Here is a 17797-nt window from a genome sequence, read left to right on the forward strand (position 1 = left end):
CTTCCTTTTAAACCTTCTATTCCACACATCAACTTGCGGTATATTTGCAACTGGCAACAGTTGTTATTAAGCTTATTAACAGAAAGTAGACTTCCTGTCTGGTTATTTTTAATGCATTTACTTGTAACCTTGCAGACACTGAAAAAGTTGTCCTATAAACCATACAGACTACTAAATCTGTAAACAGTAGAAATAGAAGTAGCAACAAACGATTCTACATTCTCACTGGAAAACACTATGTCCTCAATACTACTACTTAAAAAAAAAAGGCCTTTGTTTTGGTAAGAAGGCAAGGGACAAAAAAATTTTACATGTAAAAAAAAATGGGGCAAGGATGCAAGAGAGAAAGGGTGTTTAAATGGTGTATTCAGAGTTTAGAACAAACACCATGGAAAACACTTCCTTATTGAAAAAGAAAAACTGAAAGCAGTAAAGAGCTGGTAGTTGAAAATTAACACCATCACGCTATTCTTTTTCACAAAAATCTACCTCCTGACAATACAAAGAATACAGAACAGCTTTACGAAACCAATTTCAGCCTGGATGACCAAGAAAATCTTATCTGGAAGATCCTCCTTTGTCTTTTAACAACGCATGACCAACTTTGAAATTGTCAGCATGAAATTCAATGTACAGCTAAAGAAGACATTAGGTAGGGAAGATAATCTATAAATATTTTTAGTTATCAAAGAGATCATTAGTAAGAGGAAATGAGTTTTGAGAGATAGTTTGCGAAGACATTGAGTTTGTAGCAAGTAGGCTCTGTAATTCTGCTCATGGAATAAATTGCTTTGCTGAGGCAGGGATGAAATGAGAGATTAAAAACTCAGTAATAAGATAGATCCACACAGAACCACATTTACATGTCAGAATGTATCTGTAAGTGCTACTTTATGCCTCTTATGTTTACATTGGTTTGCTTTACATCACCTCCCAATCACGCACTGCTTGTTCCCAGCTAAACAAATCCTAGGCACCTACTGGAAAACAAAATAATCTTCAAAGGCATATGTTAAAAATGATGACAATCTCCTCCTGTCTTTTCACAATACAAAGATTCAATTTCACATTAAAGCTAAGCCAGATTAATGGCTACTTGACAGCAGAATCAGCAAAACCACTCTGCATCTCCCTCACATATTAGGACTGGCACTTAACTGTTTTTCTTTCTGGGCTTTAGATTTTTCTCCCCTAATTTAGCCCAAAAGTGGTTCAACCACAAGGCTAGATATGTGAGACTTCAGCAGAAGCAGAAAAGTAAGATGACAGAGCCACCACTTCTAAGAGCTTGTAGATTTTTTCAGGTATACCTCAGGTTGAATACAGATCTTTTCCAGAAAGAAACACTTAAAATTAGCAGGCAAATTATACTTCCCATTTTAGTGTAATCCACCATTTCTTCAAACCAGTTAGGAAAGTACTGAAAATTGAATGATCGTCCTCTAGAAACTTTTTATATGGCCAGAAGAGAAACAAAATTACTATTAATTGAGAGCAGGAGCAAGGGGTGCACAAAATTTTAGGGAGAAAAAAACAAACAAAAAACCCTCCAAAGTTTAAGAAAACTTTTGTCCAACAGACATCAGTGTTTTGTTTTAATATATATACACATTTAAGGGGGGGGAGGGGAAAGGAAGCCCAATAAACTTTAAAATATGATCTACTTTGTAATTGGTAATTAAAAAAGGAGTTAAAAATACAAATGAAAATATTATGAACAAACCAGCAAAAGTTATTTAAATAACTGACTTGTTTTCTCTTGCCTCTTTGGTTGCCTTTTTAGGTTACTCTGACTTTGTGGGGGAGGAAAGGGTTTCCTGACTTTCAAAAAACAGCCACTGTGTAATTACTTTGAAGTAATTAAATTATTTGTTTAGTAGACTATAAGGAGCTTGATTTCTTTGAGCCACAGTTATATAGCAACTTTCAGAGTCAGATAACCACATTTCTTTTCATACTCATTTGGAATTTTCCCTGTTAAACTCAAATTGAATTTCATGAATAAGAAATCAAAGTAGTATCTGAAGACTGTTCTCCTTAAGACTTCAATCCTGAATCAAAAAGAAACTCTACTACAAATTCAAAGTAAACAAAACATGTTTCAATCACAAGATAAAGCCACTAAATTAAACTTAACTCATTTCTCTTTAGAAATAACTAGCAAGTGAAAACAAAATTAAACATCAATAAAAATTCTCCAAAAATTGCCAATAAAGAGAAAGCAAAACTAGAAATAGTTAAGGACCAAGCATATTGCAAGAGCGAGAAAACAGAAAATGAAGAGAAAGTGATTACTGACTAATTTAGTGAAGATGAAAAATCCAGCTTATTATCCTTGTAGACAAGAGTATTATTATTCTTGGAGCCAGGTTTAAAAACAGCGTAATGTACAACCACATGATAAACAGCCCTAAATTTCTTACATACTTGTTAACCCCATGACATACAGCACTCCTCTTATTGTGACTGAAGTCAACTTGTTTTAGAGAGACTATTGGAGTATTATAAGAAACACAGTTTCATTCTGCTACATTACCATTTATCAAAAAAAAATGGGTATCAGCAAGTTTTATGAAACACTCAATTTTTTAATCACATGGGCACTGTGGGTTTTTATGAATTTAAGCATGAAAGCTTTAGCATTTGCCTCTCCATTTCTGCTACCTCAAAGTACCTGATCTCATTTCACATACAGGACAGAACGTGTCCTGGGGTGGGGAAACAGTGAAAAAATTAGGATGTCTCATGACAGAGGCTTCAGTGAAATGTAGCAATAAGACCAGCTCTTCTTGCACCATTCTAGCATGCAGTATTTTCTACTCTAATACAACCCTTCCCCAAACACATAGGCTTCTGATAACCACCATTTGATAGTATTATCCTAGGGAAAGCAAAGAAAGTATTGGCCAACAGGAGAAGAGAGAAAAAAAGCACAGTCCATCTCTACCCTCTGCCCTGCTCTTCCTTTCCTTTCTCACCAACAGACCAGATAGGATAACCACATACAACCAACCCCAGCCCTGGGAAGATGACAAATGTGGAGCCAGAAGAAAGAAACCACACAGTATGAAGTCAGAAAGAGAGCAGATGGTAAGGGGGGGGGGGGGGGGGGAACAGTAGCACTATGGACCCTGTAGTACTATACATAGCAATTTTGGTGTATATATCATGCATGTGTAGAATCTTACTACTACACTACTATTAGTTCCTAAGAACCTTTAAGTCAGCCAACTGTCTCACACTGAAAATTCTGATGAACAGTGGAAATTACTGAAAAAAATAAGGCTGCCTATAAACATATTGGTGTATTTTTATTGCAGTGAAAGCTTTCAAAGTGTTACCACCAACAAAAGAAAAAAATGGTTTTAAAGCTACACCTAGTTTAATTAAGGGCATTCCCCACCCACACCTTAAGACTTGTCATGGACTGATGTAGTTCACAAGAACTTTTATTCAAATTCAGTCCTACAACGTAAAACACGAATCTGTGTTGTTTAAATTTCAGCCAGGAATTATTAAAGTATGATATAAAGAAATTCACAGCAGGTATCTCAGAAATGGGATTTTCATAAATTTTGGAAATTAAAGTATTTTAGGCTTTGAATGAATTTACGCTACTTTCCTACATTTTAAGTGCCTTCAGTCTAAAAGAGCTTCAAAATTTCTGGTCCTAGTTAAATACTTACCATGATACCACCATTTTGTTTTCTTTGGATTCTTGTTACATGTTCTTACATAAAATGAGTTATCTGGAGGTCGCCTCTGCAACAGAAGAAAAGACCTACAAATAATCAAACAATCCTCATATTGTAAATACATGAACTATTTAATAAGCTTAGGAAAGGTTATCAAGTGAATGCAATGACAACGAGGTAGCAAGCAGGGCTACTGCCCTTGCAAGAAAAATCCCGGTAACGATTCTTACTGGAGATACTCAAGTCAAGATTCCATGAGAAATTCCAAACCACTTGAAGACAGATTGGGGATGGGAGAGGGGATAATTAAAAAAAAAAAAAAAAAAAGCACATAAGAAAGGAACAGCTGTATAAATTCCTTTGTGGTTTGGAATCTCATTTTTATATATTAGGTCCAATTCACATCCATAAATCTCAGCTTGGAGTGGGTGAAGAACGAGTTTTGTTTAAGCTGTCAAACAAGTATCTATGTCTCATCAACACTTCATGTTCTTCAGTTGTCTTTATAAGTGTCATCAGAAGGCAGAGAATATAATACAAAGCAATCAGGTGGTATTTTTGTACCAAATACACATGACTACAAGTGACAGGAGTGTAACAAATACACGTCTGGATATCACTGATATACAAGCTCTGAATAAATTAACTTCCACGGGAATTCCACTCCAAAACAAATGATCAAGAGCAAAAGAGTAGCCTCCTTTACAAAAGAAGTCTGAGTGCCATTCATTTATGAACAAAAAATATCTTAGACATCTGCATTAAATACATTTAAATAGTCACTTTGCACTGCCTTTAGAGACAATCAATTTACACAGAATCGTATGAATTTAACTTCACAGTTAGTACAAGTAGAAGGGTTCTATCCATGCCGCTTTTCCAGCAATGATACGAGCAAGTCACCATAAAAAAAGTTTAAAAGTACTTACTGCACTGCAAGTTTGCAGCTCTAGCTTAGTACTTTTTCAATAATAGAAACATAGAGTACATTTGCCTGTTTTAGAATTTCAGAAGCAAGAATCTTACTTTGCAAAAAAGAAAACCAGTAACTTTCACTTACTCTACTCCACCGGTGCTAAAAAAACCATACCTTTTCTTTGCAGCTGGAAAGCATGCTAATAATGCTAAGACAAACAGATTGCACTGAGAGAGCTGGAGACCAGTCTTCTGTTAGAATGGACAAACAGATATGACCGTTGCTATAAACATGTGGATGAACAGGAATATTGTCACCAGTAAACATGACCTAAAAAAAAGAGAAACATTTGTAATTTATTTTTTGTATTAATTGTTATTTATTTTTTGTATTGTTATTTATTGTCCAAGTTTTAAATAAAACTGCATGGCTTTTGGAAAAACAGCAATATCTTATTTAAGAAGTGGATTCTACCATTTTCACTTACAATAAATAATGCAGTTTACCACATTAGATTCATTCATTTTTGCAAGCAATTAATTGAAACGTAAAATGAAGTGACAGAATCCTTATTAACTAGTGAAGATGAAGTTGCATAGATGGTTAAATGGCAGGTTTTTTTCCTACAAATATCTATACAGAGTAGAAAAATGTAAAGGCAACAGTGTAAAGATATCAAACCAAAATTTTTAAATCTTGTAGCCTCAGTCCTTTACATCCTAAGAAATACAGTTACATAGCCAAACCCTGGATTTTAATTGTTTCATAAGCCACAATATTATACACCAAGAAACACAATGAGACTTATAAATGAGTATTTCTATTATCCTGGACACAACAAAGTAAGTTCTGGACAACTCATAAAGAGTTAAATGAACTAACCCAATTAATTATAACTTCTACAACCACAGTACATTGCCACATAGGAAATATTTTTAGATCATTATTTTAAATAGAACTTGTTTTTATTTAACATGGGTGAACAACAAAAACAGCATTGAGAACCTTAACTCTTCTCTATTGAAAGATAACATCACAGTCAAAAAACGGTTAGAAAACCAGTTTTAACAATTACTGCTCTTACAGAAGTTTCTGTCAAACACATGGTTAGCTCAGGACCAATGGAAATGGAGTAAAACCAATATCCTCACAGCAGCATTATACTCCTGAGCTCCTTATCCAACATAACCACTATAATCTTTTATGATTATGAATGGTAGAGTTGTTATGTCATTGTACTGTATCCCACAGCCTCTTAAGTATTTCATAAGTTCACATACATGCACACACACACCCATCTCGTTGTTGCCTACAAGAAGTATCACCTTAAAAACATGTGAACTTGAAGGCAGAGAGCTTAACCTGTTTGCCTAATAGCATGGAGTCTTCTATAGCAGTAGAAAAACTGGATGCATAATGATCTTTCATAGATCTTTAACAGATATTTCTTAAGCACTGAAGAGCTTACCTTCATAACCTGTAATGTATTTCATTTCTATCTAATGTCTTTGCTTTACAGGAAAACGAGGACTAGGCAAGTAAGTAAAAGCACACATGTTCTGACAGATAACATATATTTAATGTAGAAAACAACCAACTGATTAAGCAGAGGAAGTGTAAATCGTCAATTCACAGTAAATAGATTTACAGGAGGGAGAATTATAATCCAGAGGTTTGTAATATAAATGAACTCAGCATACAGCAGCATGATGAAAATTCTAGACATTACAACAATCAAATACCCAGTACTTAAATTCTTAATTGCCTTTTGTGCTTAAAAATAAATACATCTGTGTACATGTACTGATCTAGTTTGCCGTTTTACAATAAATTGCATAAAGCCCCACACACACGTTGGGTAATGAGCACAAACGGTACCTACTTGGAACCAAATGAAAGTGATTAATCTCTCATAGGTCACCTACAAGTAGTTCACCGCAAACCTGACAAAATGCAGATGTGCAAGTGCCAGTTTGTTCCTTAAAACCTGAGACTGAAAAGTCAGCATTCCAGTTTTTAACATAATACCTAAAGATACGTATGTTTACAGTTTAAGTGACTGTCATAGCTCCTTGCTTAAGCTTCACTAGCCATGAGAAAAGCATCAGAGATCACTCTTTGAAATTCAAGCTCAAACAAGGCAAGAAATAAGGCACTCTCACTTTTCTTCTTCCTTTCTGATGAGATCAGAAGTGATAACCTAACACCTCTTACAATCCTTTTTTTTAAAACATTCCTCACAGGTAATGGACAGATAGATGTACAGAGGTCATTCTGCACCCTGGTAGTAATGCTGCAATTAATGTTACCATGAAAGCAATACAGTAGTTTATACCTTAATTCTAACCACTAGACTTGTAGGCCTCTCAAAGAGACCAGGTATTTACAAGAATTCCTACCACAATAACATTTTTTTGGCAGCCATATTAACCATGGCAGCAGAGAAGATGCAAGAGTTTTAAAAATGAACTAGAAAGACGAAGTTAAAAGCAATAGGAAAGGGTATGAAGTAGTTATTTGTTAACTCCTATGCTGCAGTAAAAAGCACCTTCCTACTTTGTGTTTCTCTTTCCTATGACACAAGTATCAAAAAAAGCCTCATGCGTACACCATTCTTTCATCTCCTATGAAAACACGTGGATTCCAATGGATACTATAGTTCACTGCAGACTCATTTCTAAGAGTAAAGGCACCTGCACAATATGTTTAATACAAATTAAAGTAACTAAACTGCGTATCAGGATACGTGGACAATATTAATATTCAGCACTTGCCATGCAGCTATAACCTAGAGGTAGAATTAAGCGGGAGATAAAAAAGCAGTTACCTGAGGCGAATCAAAAGGATACCGACTACTGAACTTAAATAGAAGTTGAAATTTCTCCCCTTCATATAGTGTTCCTGGAGCACCTTCCATGTCTACAATCCACCTAAGGAATGAAGAAAAAAATAGTATTATAGACTAATAAATTATAATTTCACTCCTGCAGCACAGGACAAATCGAATCAACTACTAATCAGCCAATTTTCTAAACTTTCCATTAGTATCATAAGAGAATAATGCATACAGCCCACATTTAAAAGAAACAAGCTTAGTATTTCACACGCACGCATTGCTATAGCACTACAGATTATACAAGGAATTATGACTTGAACTCATCACAGATCCATCAGTTCCCAATTAAATGACTGTTACATGAGCCACAGCTGACACAAAAGACTTGTTCCAAAGTTTATTCCTACATAAAATCGGGCTTGGAAGGAAACAAAGTAGTATGCATCTTTTTTCCACGCTGTTTTCATTTTTCTGTCACGGAAATCATCGTTATAGTTTACTAAAATAAAATCAATATCCAAGAGGGAATGGGGAATGCTGCTCTTGAACTTACCCCTACAAAAAAGTCAGAAACTAAATATTACGTGATCTGGCATGTAAGGGAACACTAAAACTGTAAAAGCTAGTAATATAAAAATGAAAAGGTCACAGTAAATTGAAAACAGAAAAAGGATGACTCGCAACTGGAATTAAGATGCAACATATCACAGTATGTTTTTCTTCTGCATCTACTTCTTCCACTGTAACATGAAATTAGTGTTTTTTTAAATCCAGTCAAAATAGATTCTGTATAGTGTTCAAGACGTATAACAACACCATGCTATCTCACTTCTGTCATTTTGGAGTTCTGTTGTTCATTTAATAGAATCCTTTGTAGCATCACTTCCCCATTTTTATCTTTCACCCTTGATCAAGTTTTACACATTTGAGGAATACAATAATGTAAAGATTTATCAAGAGACTACGAATGTCTCAAACAAAAACATGTACATCACTCCCAAGTGAGGCAGCTGAGAGTTTTTTTTAGAACAGCAACGCATTCAGAAAAGCCGATGTCTCCTTCAGCTGGCAGTCCTGATGATCCTATTCTCAATGTCTCTCCACCCTCATACCATATAGGCTGTCCCTGTATTTAAGTGTTGCATATTTTTCGTCGTCTTTTTTTTTTAAGAAAATTTTTTTTCTCCACTGATCTGCTGTTGCACTCTTAAGGAGGAACGTATTTTTAACAGTAGGAGGGTAAAGGAGTGCAATGACTGTCCTGGGGAAGAGTCCTTTGACTGCAGGGCAGGTGGCACTGAATGTTAACAGAAGTGAACTGAATGGCACTTACAGGTAGCAATGACACTGTTGGGAGCCTCTGGGTAAGGCTTAAGGTAAATAAAGTGGTGTTGTTGTAGGAGTCTACTATAGACCATCCAACCAAGCTGACACCACTGTTGAATATTCTACAAGTAATTAAGGGATATCTCTAGCTCAACTGCCCTTGTCCTTACGGGTGACTTCAATTTCCCAGATGTTAATTGGGAATATCACACAGCTGATACCAACGGGTCCAAGAAATTCCTGATGCAGACTGAAGATAACTTCTTGGTACAGCTACTAAGGACACTGATTAGGAAGAATGCCCTCCTAGATTTGTTTTCAAATCTGGGATTTATTGAAAAAACACTTGAAATAACACAATCATATTTTCACGACAGGAAAGTCCTGCTTAGTAACTTAAATGCCATTTATGAGGAGGTTACTCATCTGGTTGACCAAGGGAAGCCAGTAGACGTGATCTTTTTGAATTCCAGTACAGCTTTCAATGCTTTCTCTCACAGTATCCTTCTGGAAATACTGTCCAGCATACAGCTAGACGAGTACACAGTATGATGGGTGAACAATTAGTTGATGGGTCAGGTTCAAAGGCTTATAGTAAATGGGGTTACACTGGGCTGTTAGCCAGTCACTGGTGTGGTTCTGCAGAGTCTCCATTTTAGGGCCAGTTCTGTTCAGTGTTTTCATAAATGACCTGGATGCAGGACTCTAAGATCACCAAGTACATTAATGGATAATGCTAAATTAGGAAGAGCTGTTGATTCTGTCAAGGGTAGAAAGGCCTTGCAGAGAGATCTTGATGTATTAGAAGGCTGAGCCACCACTAACTATATGAAATTTATAGCAAGTGCTGGATTCGGTACCTGGGATGGTGCAACTCTGGCAACACGTACAGACTGGGGAATGAGAGGCTGGAGAGAAGCCCCATGGAAAGGGATATGGGGGTGCTGGTTAATGGCAAGTAGAATATGAGCCACAGTGTGCCCTGGCAGCCAGACGGGCCAACGGTACCCTGGGGGTGCATCAAGCACTACACTGCTAGATGGTCGAGGGAAGTGATTGTCCCAATCTACTCTGCACTGGTGTGGCCTCAAGTACTGTGTGCAGTTTTGGGCACCACAGTATAAAAAGGACATAAAACTATTAGAGAGTGTCGAAAGGAGGGCTACAAAGATGGTGAATGGTCTAAAGGGGAAGATATATGAGGAGCAGCTGAGGTCCCTTGGTTTGCTCAGCCCCGAGCAGAGCAGGCTGAGGGGAGGCCTCATGGCGGCCCTGCTCTCTGGGGACAGCGACAGGACCCGAGGGAACGGCATGGAGCTGGGACAGGGGAGGGTCAGGCTGGGGGTTAGGGAAAGGATCTGCACCCAGAGGGTGGTCGGGCACTGGGACAGGCTCCGTAGGGCAGTGGTCACTGCACCGAGCCTGCTGAGTTCAAGAAGCATTTGGACAACGCTCTCAGGCACAGGGTCTGGTTTTTGGGTGGTCCTGTGCAGTGCCAGGAGTTGAACTTGATGGTCCCTGTGAGTACCTTCCAGCTCAGGATATTCTGTTTTGATTTATTCCAGCTGCACTTGAGATGACATATTTTGCTATGCCTTCTGCTTTTACATTTATACACACACTGCACCAACACTATTCAACTTTATTGGTCTTTGTGATCCAGAATCTCCACTTTCAAGTTTTTGAACTAGTTTCATTTATGAAGAAAATTCTGCCCAGACACTGCTCCTTTATGGTCAAGGAATCACTAGCACCCATTTTTCCTGTGTCGTTTTTGTTGTTTTGTTTTTTTTTTCTTTTTCAAGCCATCTCAAACTTCTAATTATTGGGTATTTAAAAAAAAAAAGATTGCTTAAAGTTTCAGATGACCTAGTTACATCATATGCTCCAATTAATTTATTCAGCTCCTTTCAAACCCCAGAGTACTGGTACACAAATGCATACTGCACCAACACAAACTTCAATTTGATTAAAAACCTGAGAACATGCTACTTTGCATCAAACACCCTTGAAGGGCAAAACATGATGTTACTAGTGTTGGGAAGCGAGTTACAGTGGCAATTTGAAAAAAAAAAAGTCCATAAACTGGAAGCTTTTATTTGTATGTAAGAAAATTGCATGTAGCAGAAAAAGCAATAGCACTCTGGTGACAAAGACATCCTAAGAAAAATGGAAATCAATGAACAGAAAAAAAAGATTTCTCCTTTCACATCTCTTCACCTTCTGTACACTTTCCCTTAATTGCTATTTTTGTTTAAGCAAGTGAAAAAGCTCTTGCAAAATTAGATTGGATTTTCTTTGAGAAGCAAAATACTTTTTTTTTCCTGAAAAAAAAATTTAAAAAAAAAGGAATCTAAGTAAAGCAAGAAACAATTTTCAATCCACCAAATGTACAACGGTTTGCTATTAGTACCAAATTCTGGAAAGTGCTATTTCAACTTTTTTCAGTCATACTCTTCAGCATCAAGTATCACAAAAAACAGCACCATTTAAAAAGCAACAGCAGTATTTAACTTGGTATACAAAAAGCACTGAAGTCTCATAAAACCTCAAGTAGCACGGTCAGAGTGCCAGCACCAGAAATGCAAATGTTAAGCAACATCACAAGTCAGCTCAACTTATGTATTTAAATCGATCCATTGATCAACAGTCCAGAACATGTAGCCTGAAATTCACTCTTAGATTTTCATATCTGCAAAGATTTTTCTAACATTTCTCTGAATTAATCTAAGAAAAAAAGACAGAAAATTGCCTAAAAAAAAAGGAGTCAACAGTCTTTGAATTTCAGTCAATTGAAAAAAATACTAGTTTAATATAAGGAACAACACTTGTTGATTTCACTAAAATGCACAGAATATTTAACCATATTTCTATTTCAGTTTTGCACAGCACAAACTACAGCAAGGTGGAAAGTCTAAAAAAACGAATTTGGACAACTTTGCTCTTTAAGAAGTTTTCTCTGCTTACTTTAGAGAAAGATGATGGAAATTAAGAACTATGAAATACACTCTAAATAAATATCATGGTTTTGGCTGGGACAGAGTTAATTTTCTTCTCAGAGGCTTACACTATGCCTGGTTTTGGATATTTGATTAAAATAGTGGCAGTAAAACACCAATGTTTTAGCTGTTACAGAGCAAAGAACTTTTTTTTTTTATCTTCTTGTGCTGCCCTGACACCAAGGAGGCTTGGGGTGCACAAGGAGCTGGGAGGGGACACAGCCAGGACAGTTGACCCAACCTGACCAAAGGGATGTCCCATACCACGTGGCATTGTGCTCAGCAATAAAAGCTGTGGTAAAGAAGAAGGAACGGGGGGACATTCAGAGCGATGGCGTTTGTCTTCCCAAGAAATTATTACACACGATGAGCCCTGCTCTCCTGGAAGTGGCTGAACACCTGCCTGCTGATGGAAAGCAGCGAATGGATTCCTCATTTGGCTTTGCTTTGGTGTAGCTTTTGCTTTACCTAGCAAACTGTCTTTATCTCAGTCCATGAGTTCTCTCACTTTTACCTTTCCGATTCTCTCCACCATCCCACATGGGGACAACGAGAGCAGCTTTGTGATACTTAGCTGCCCGCCAGGGCTAAACCACAACAATAATGTAGAAAGACTAAACCAGCTACTCCGTTATTTCATTAAATTTAAAGGAGTTTCACAGGTTAGTAGCTACGAGATGTTGTTAAATTAAAATATGCAGAAGCATTTACCAATTAACATTTTGTTAAACAGTAAAATGCCTAATACAAATTTAACAAATTCATTATTTGTGTTCTGAGAGTGTCCAGCACGTTACCGCAATATGTCCATTAAAATAAAATGTTTCATTCTCTAGATTAAAAACAAAAGTTCAGAACGTTACTTGGAACAAATTGTGAAAGTGGCGTGAGGGGACTTTCCACAGCATACTTTTCAACTTGGTAGCAAAAATTAAACTATATATATACTTACTGTGTAATTGAATTTTGTACACTCTTTTCGTTTAGAGTCATTCCTGGAGGTGGATCATTTTGCAACGCCAATAGTTCTTTTTGTAATCTTTTCTAGAAAGAAATTATATAAAATAAGTTCAAATATTAAATGAAGCTCAAAAATTAGCATATGCACTAAAGTAAGTTTTTAATCAATTACTAAAAGGTAAAAATGAATTTTATTTGAAAAATTAAATCCAAAGTAAAATTGAAAGGGGAGAAGAATAGAATCCTCCCAAAAATATTACACCGAAAATTCACAGGCTTTATTTAAGCTTAGCATTTTTTCATTATAATTTTTGTAACATTTACAACACTACTAAGTGAAGCACTGTTGCATTATGAAATACACAGGAGTATCAAGGATTTTGTCATGCTATACAGATGTCTATCACAGCTCCATAGTTAGCAGTAATACCTTTCATATTCCCCAGATAGCATCGGATTTACAATTAGTTCTCCAAGACCTTAACAGAACAACTCTTCCTTCTCTCTGTTATTTAAGATGCTTATATTTGGCACCTGTGCAAGTATTTTCCTTCTTCCAAGTCATCCCAAAGGACAGAAAACAAAACTAAACAGGATTATGTGGTTTTGTAGAGCACAAACTACTTTATAACTACAAAATAACTATATCTTCAAATCTCCAGATGCGCAATATTTAGAGAATCGTTATACCAGTAGCTCAGGTAATTCTTACTTCTTTTGACAGGGATAAATCAGTGACTGCAACCATTTCTGCAACAACAGAACCATTGCTTACAATTTATGTCATGAGGAATACACAGCCTGTGTGAAGTGATACCATCGGCAATGCTTTAAAAGAGTATTTTCTCCATAAAAGACGCTAAGGCCTCCATAGCATCTATACAATTCACTAACAGAACAAGAACCAAATCAGATTCCCAGTGTTCATTTTTTTTTCTTTTTGCATGAAGTCTGGGAAGACTTCAGACAGATTATATCCAAACCATATTTAACACCACTAACATGAATTAAACCACAAAGTTCCCAAACCATTTTACAAATCCTTGATTTGAATGGCAGGAATGTTTTGAAGTCAGTTCTCTTTCTGATTCTTTCCAAGACCATTGCCACATAAACCTCAACCGATATGCCTGGTCATACAGATTGCCATATGGAAAAAATACTTTAAAAGTTCAGAGACTAGAACCCTAAGCGATAAAGCAAATTCAAAATCTTTCACTTAGGACATTTTGAAATGTTAGGTAAAAATAGGAAAGAACAAATGTATTATACAAGAACAGCTAAAAAAATCAGTAGATCTATTTACTTATACATATAGACCAACTACACGAGTGTCTTTACAAAGGAACCTAAAATCCATCTTAAAATTAAGAACACCCACACTACAGTAGTGGTATCTGATCAAACAGTAATTTGAAGAGAGGAAGTTTTGTTTGTTCTACATCCTACAAAAATTGCTGAATTACCATCACTTAAAATATCAATTGAAGTTTCGATCTATGGCTCTTTTCTTCATCAACCTGCTTTTCAGTGTAATCCAGTGTCAGTCATTCTTTCATTCACCTCATCAGCACAAAAATATTTTCTTCAACTGCTTTGCAGCTTTTCAGCTCTCACATGTAATATTTATGGTTCTTTCGAGAAGAAAAGTAACCCAAGGGAGCAGAGAGCAGAGAAGAGGAAATAAATGCGTACATAGCCAGCAGAGCACCACTGAAATGCCCTATTCTTCTCATGTTCAACATCTGCTATTACCTTCAACGGGGCCAGTCCATTAAAATAATATATATGGACAACGCACTGTCCATCAACTGCAACACAAAAATATAAGATCCAAAAGTGTACCCTAGAGAAATAACGAGAGATACTCATTATTTACCTAACCTATTATTTACCTAACCAGTAAACAAAATTGTTTCTTCTTTGATTGTCTTTAAAAATTCAATCTTCTCCAAGTCAACCAGTCCAAACAAGTATCAACAGAAGTTCAGCCTGATCTCTATTCACAGCTCTCATTAAAAATATCAATAAAAAAAAGCATGTTCAGGTTGTTACCCTACAAAGACGAAAAGAGAACGTTCAATAGAAAACTGACACATTATTTGAATATTCAGCCACAAACTCAGTAAAATATGTTTGCCCAGAAAAGCAAACCCGCAACATTACTAGCACGCAGGAAATGGAAACAAGATTTAGCAAAGAAACTTACTGCTTTGAAACAAGGGAATCAGAAAAGAAAACCTGACTATCACTACCTATCACCCAGGTGTGTTCTGACTAGCAGGAAGTTCCTAGGAATAGCTCCTCTGGAAGAGCAGGGAGGGAATTAGGGAGGATGTCAAGAAACCCTCCACTCTTCTGGACTCATTCTTTATTCAGAAGAATCTCCCAAACAAAAGCAAGTATCAGCAGAAAGCGCTTTTCCCTGCAACCTTACCACACCCACGCTAACGTCTCTCAGTTAGCAGCTCTGTTCTCCGTTATACTTTGCCCTTATGTATTTCGTGTATCCCAACAATGATTCACTTGAGGATAAGGTCAGGAGGAAACATAAAAATATAAAAGTGAAGAGGATCTCACAGTAGCAGGAATTCAGAACAGAAGACCAATGACTGCCATCAGATATGGCACAAACTTTTCATTTTTCAGAGATTCTCTATCAAAGAAATTTATGCAAATTCAGCTATACCTACTACCTTGGATAACATCCTTTGAAATTAAAAGGAAAAAATATTATTTTATAATAAATTCTTAAATTTCTCCCATAACGACAAGAACTCTGAAAGGATTTGACAGGCTCAAGGGGAAAAAAGTGCTTTTAGGATTTCATAAGTGTTACTCTAGCCACTACAGTCTAAAGATAGAATCAAGGCAGTTTTTACACAAAGAGAAGGACTTTTACTGGACCAACTGATACGCTTTTAAAATTTGATGCTTTGGGGCACAACAATCCTTATTTCTTTGTTGTTGTTTTTGTTTTGTTTTGTTTTCCAACTGGAAAAAAAAAAGATATACTATCTATTTTATGACTTACTAATATTCCATCAACCGTGCCACGCAAGTCTATCATACCCGTGTATAATTATCAGGTAAGGTATCTTATCAGACTCTCACCACAAGTTCTCAAAATGTGGTTTGTTCTACCAGGCACCAACTCAGTTACCTCTGCAGACTAACAGCTGCCTACAGACCTTTTTCAGAAGACGGTGTCTAGAAACTGGAACAAAAGGGAATCGTGGCCTACTAACCAGAATTCATACAACTACTGACAAACTGTTTTAACAGGGATGCTAACTAGTATGCAGAAATTTGTCTTTTAATTGGCCTGTTTGGTCAACTCATTCCAGTGTTGGAAAACCCTCATGGTATGGACTGTTTTCTTTGCATCCTATTAGAACGTCTCGCACTTCAATCTGCCTGCTGCCCCTTGTTTTCCTGCTGTGCATCTCAGAGGAGTCACGCTCTGTTTTCCCTGCACCCATCAGGTCGCTGCAGACATCAGCAAGACCTTCCCTTTGCCTTCTCTTGTGAAGGCTGAGCAGCCTCTTGAGCATCGTGTAGCTCAGCCTCACCACCTCAGGAGCCACATGAGGTACTCCCTCCAGTGCACCAGGCCCTTCCTGTAGCGGGGCTCCCAACGGATGGTGCTCCAGACGTGGCCTCCAGTGCCAGGGAGGAGAAGCACTTTCCTCACGCTGCTGCCTACATTCTTGCACATAAAGCCTAGGATGCAGCTAAAGGCAATCAGAAGATTTTGAGGATACTCTCCAAAGCTACCATGGAGGACTGTTTTTTTTCTTCCCCTCTTACTTACCACAACTTAAACTTACTTGTCTCACGTAGCATCTCATTAATATCAGGAGTTATATCTAGTTTAAAAAAAAAAAAAAACAACATACACACTTAAATGAGGCCCTTGAGGCCCACATTCATACAGTTCAGTTGGGAAATTGAGCTCCTTGTTACCAAAGCAATTCAGAAAATTTCCAAAATTTAAATGCAACAACTTCAAATTGATTCCTCTTCTGTGGTTAGAAGCGTTTGTACTAGCTGACCAAATATGTTTCAATGAATGTGGATTTCCTCAGAGTAACACCAAGAACACCTAAAGACTACTGTAACATCAGAAAGATGCAAGACCAGAAACCTGCACCTGCAGCATCAAGATAATTCAGTATTCATTTAGTTACTTTATTTTGTTATTATTTTGTTGTGTTTAAAGACTGTTATACCAAGTACACACACATTACACACAAAAGCCACACTGAAACTAAGATTCTGAAATTAAACATCTGGAAAGGGATGGTTTCAGAGGGAGAGATTTCCTTGTGTTTTATAGCCATAAATACAGGAAACTGCTTTTCAGGCACAAAATTCTTGACAATTAGGGGTGGCACATGTAGCAGGACAAAGGACACTGGATGAACACTTTTCCAACAATCGTGGCCATCTCATCTCTAGAAACTTACAAACTCAGGGCTTGCTGATACCTCAGGGAAGTCACCTCTCCATCTTTCTAACATAAGGATGGATCAAAGATTTGTAAAATATCCTTGCAGTTAAAAGCCTTTAACATTTCCCACATCACCCTATCTCTGCCTATTCCACTGCTTTTCCAACTGGAATAGTTTTCTTCACAGTAAGAGATCCAGGTGAGTGAAGCGAATTACGCCAAACCACTTCTTTTATTCTTCATGGAGACAGAATTCTTTGACTTATTTTCAGCTTAATTCTGTCCTTGCCCAATCTTCCCTAAACTAAACCTATGTAACTCTCTCAACTTCCTCCCACCTCCAAGTCTCATTATCTGTGCATTTCATTTGTGCAGCTGACTCCTTAACTATATACATATATATTTACACACCACACAAATATATACACATACATATGCATATACAGTAACCTGACACTCAAAACCAGCCTCTTCACTTAAGGCTCAAAGTTGCGTGGCTGAGAAGAATGTTTCATCATCATCCTTCTGTGCATATCCCACAGATTTGCTTTTTCTTTGTAGCGGCACAATGCTTTTTACACACTTTCAGTCTGCATTCTGTACTGGTTTGGG

General features: G+C 37.0%; 1 protein-coding gene across 1 annotated transcript in view; it reads right to left on the reverse strand.

Moving 5' to 3' along the window:
* The window catches only part of UBE2W (ubiquitin conjugating enzyme E2 W), a 34469-nt gene that overhangs the window by 3704 nt on the left and 12968 nt on the right, over positions 1-17797 (reverse strand). Inside the window, exons 2-5 of the mRNA XM_080581650.1 lie at positions 12725-12816; positions 7439-7541; positions 4786-4941; positions 3687-3762 (exon numbers count right to left, since the gene is read on the reverse strand). Coding sequence (XP_080437776.1) covers positions 3687-3762; positions 4786-4941; positions 7439-7541; positions 12725-12816 — 427 coding nt within the window. The remainder of the gene's footprint in view (positions 1-3686; positions 3763-4785; positions 4942-7438; positions 7542-12724; positions 12817-17797) is intronic.

The sequence above is a fragment of the Anser brachyrhynchus genome (assembly GCF_964034855.1).
Source record: "Anser brachyrhynchus genome assembly, chromosome: 2".
NCBI classification, from domain to species: domain Eukaryota; kingdom Metazoa; phylum Chordata; class Aves; order Anseriformes; family Anatidae; genus Anser; species Anser brachyrhynchus.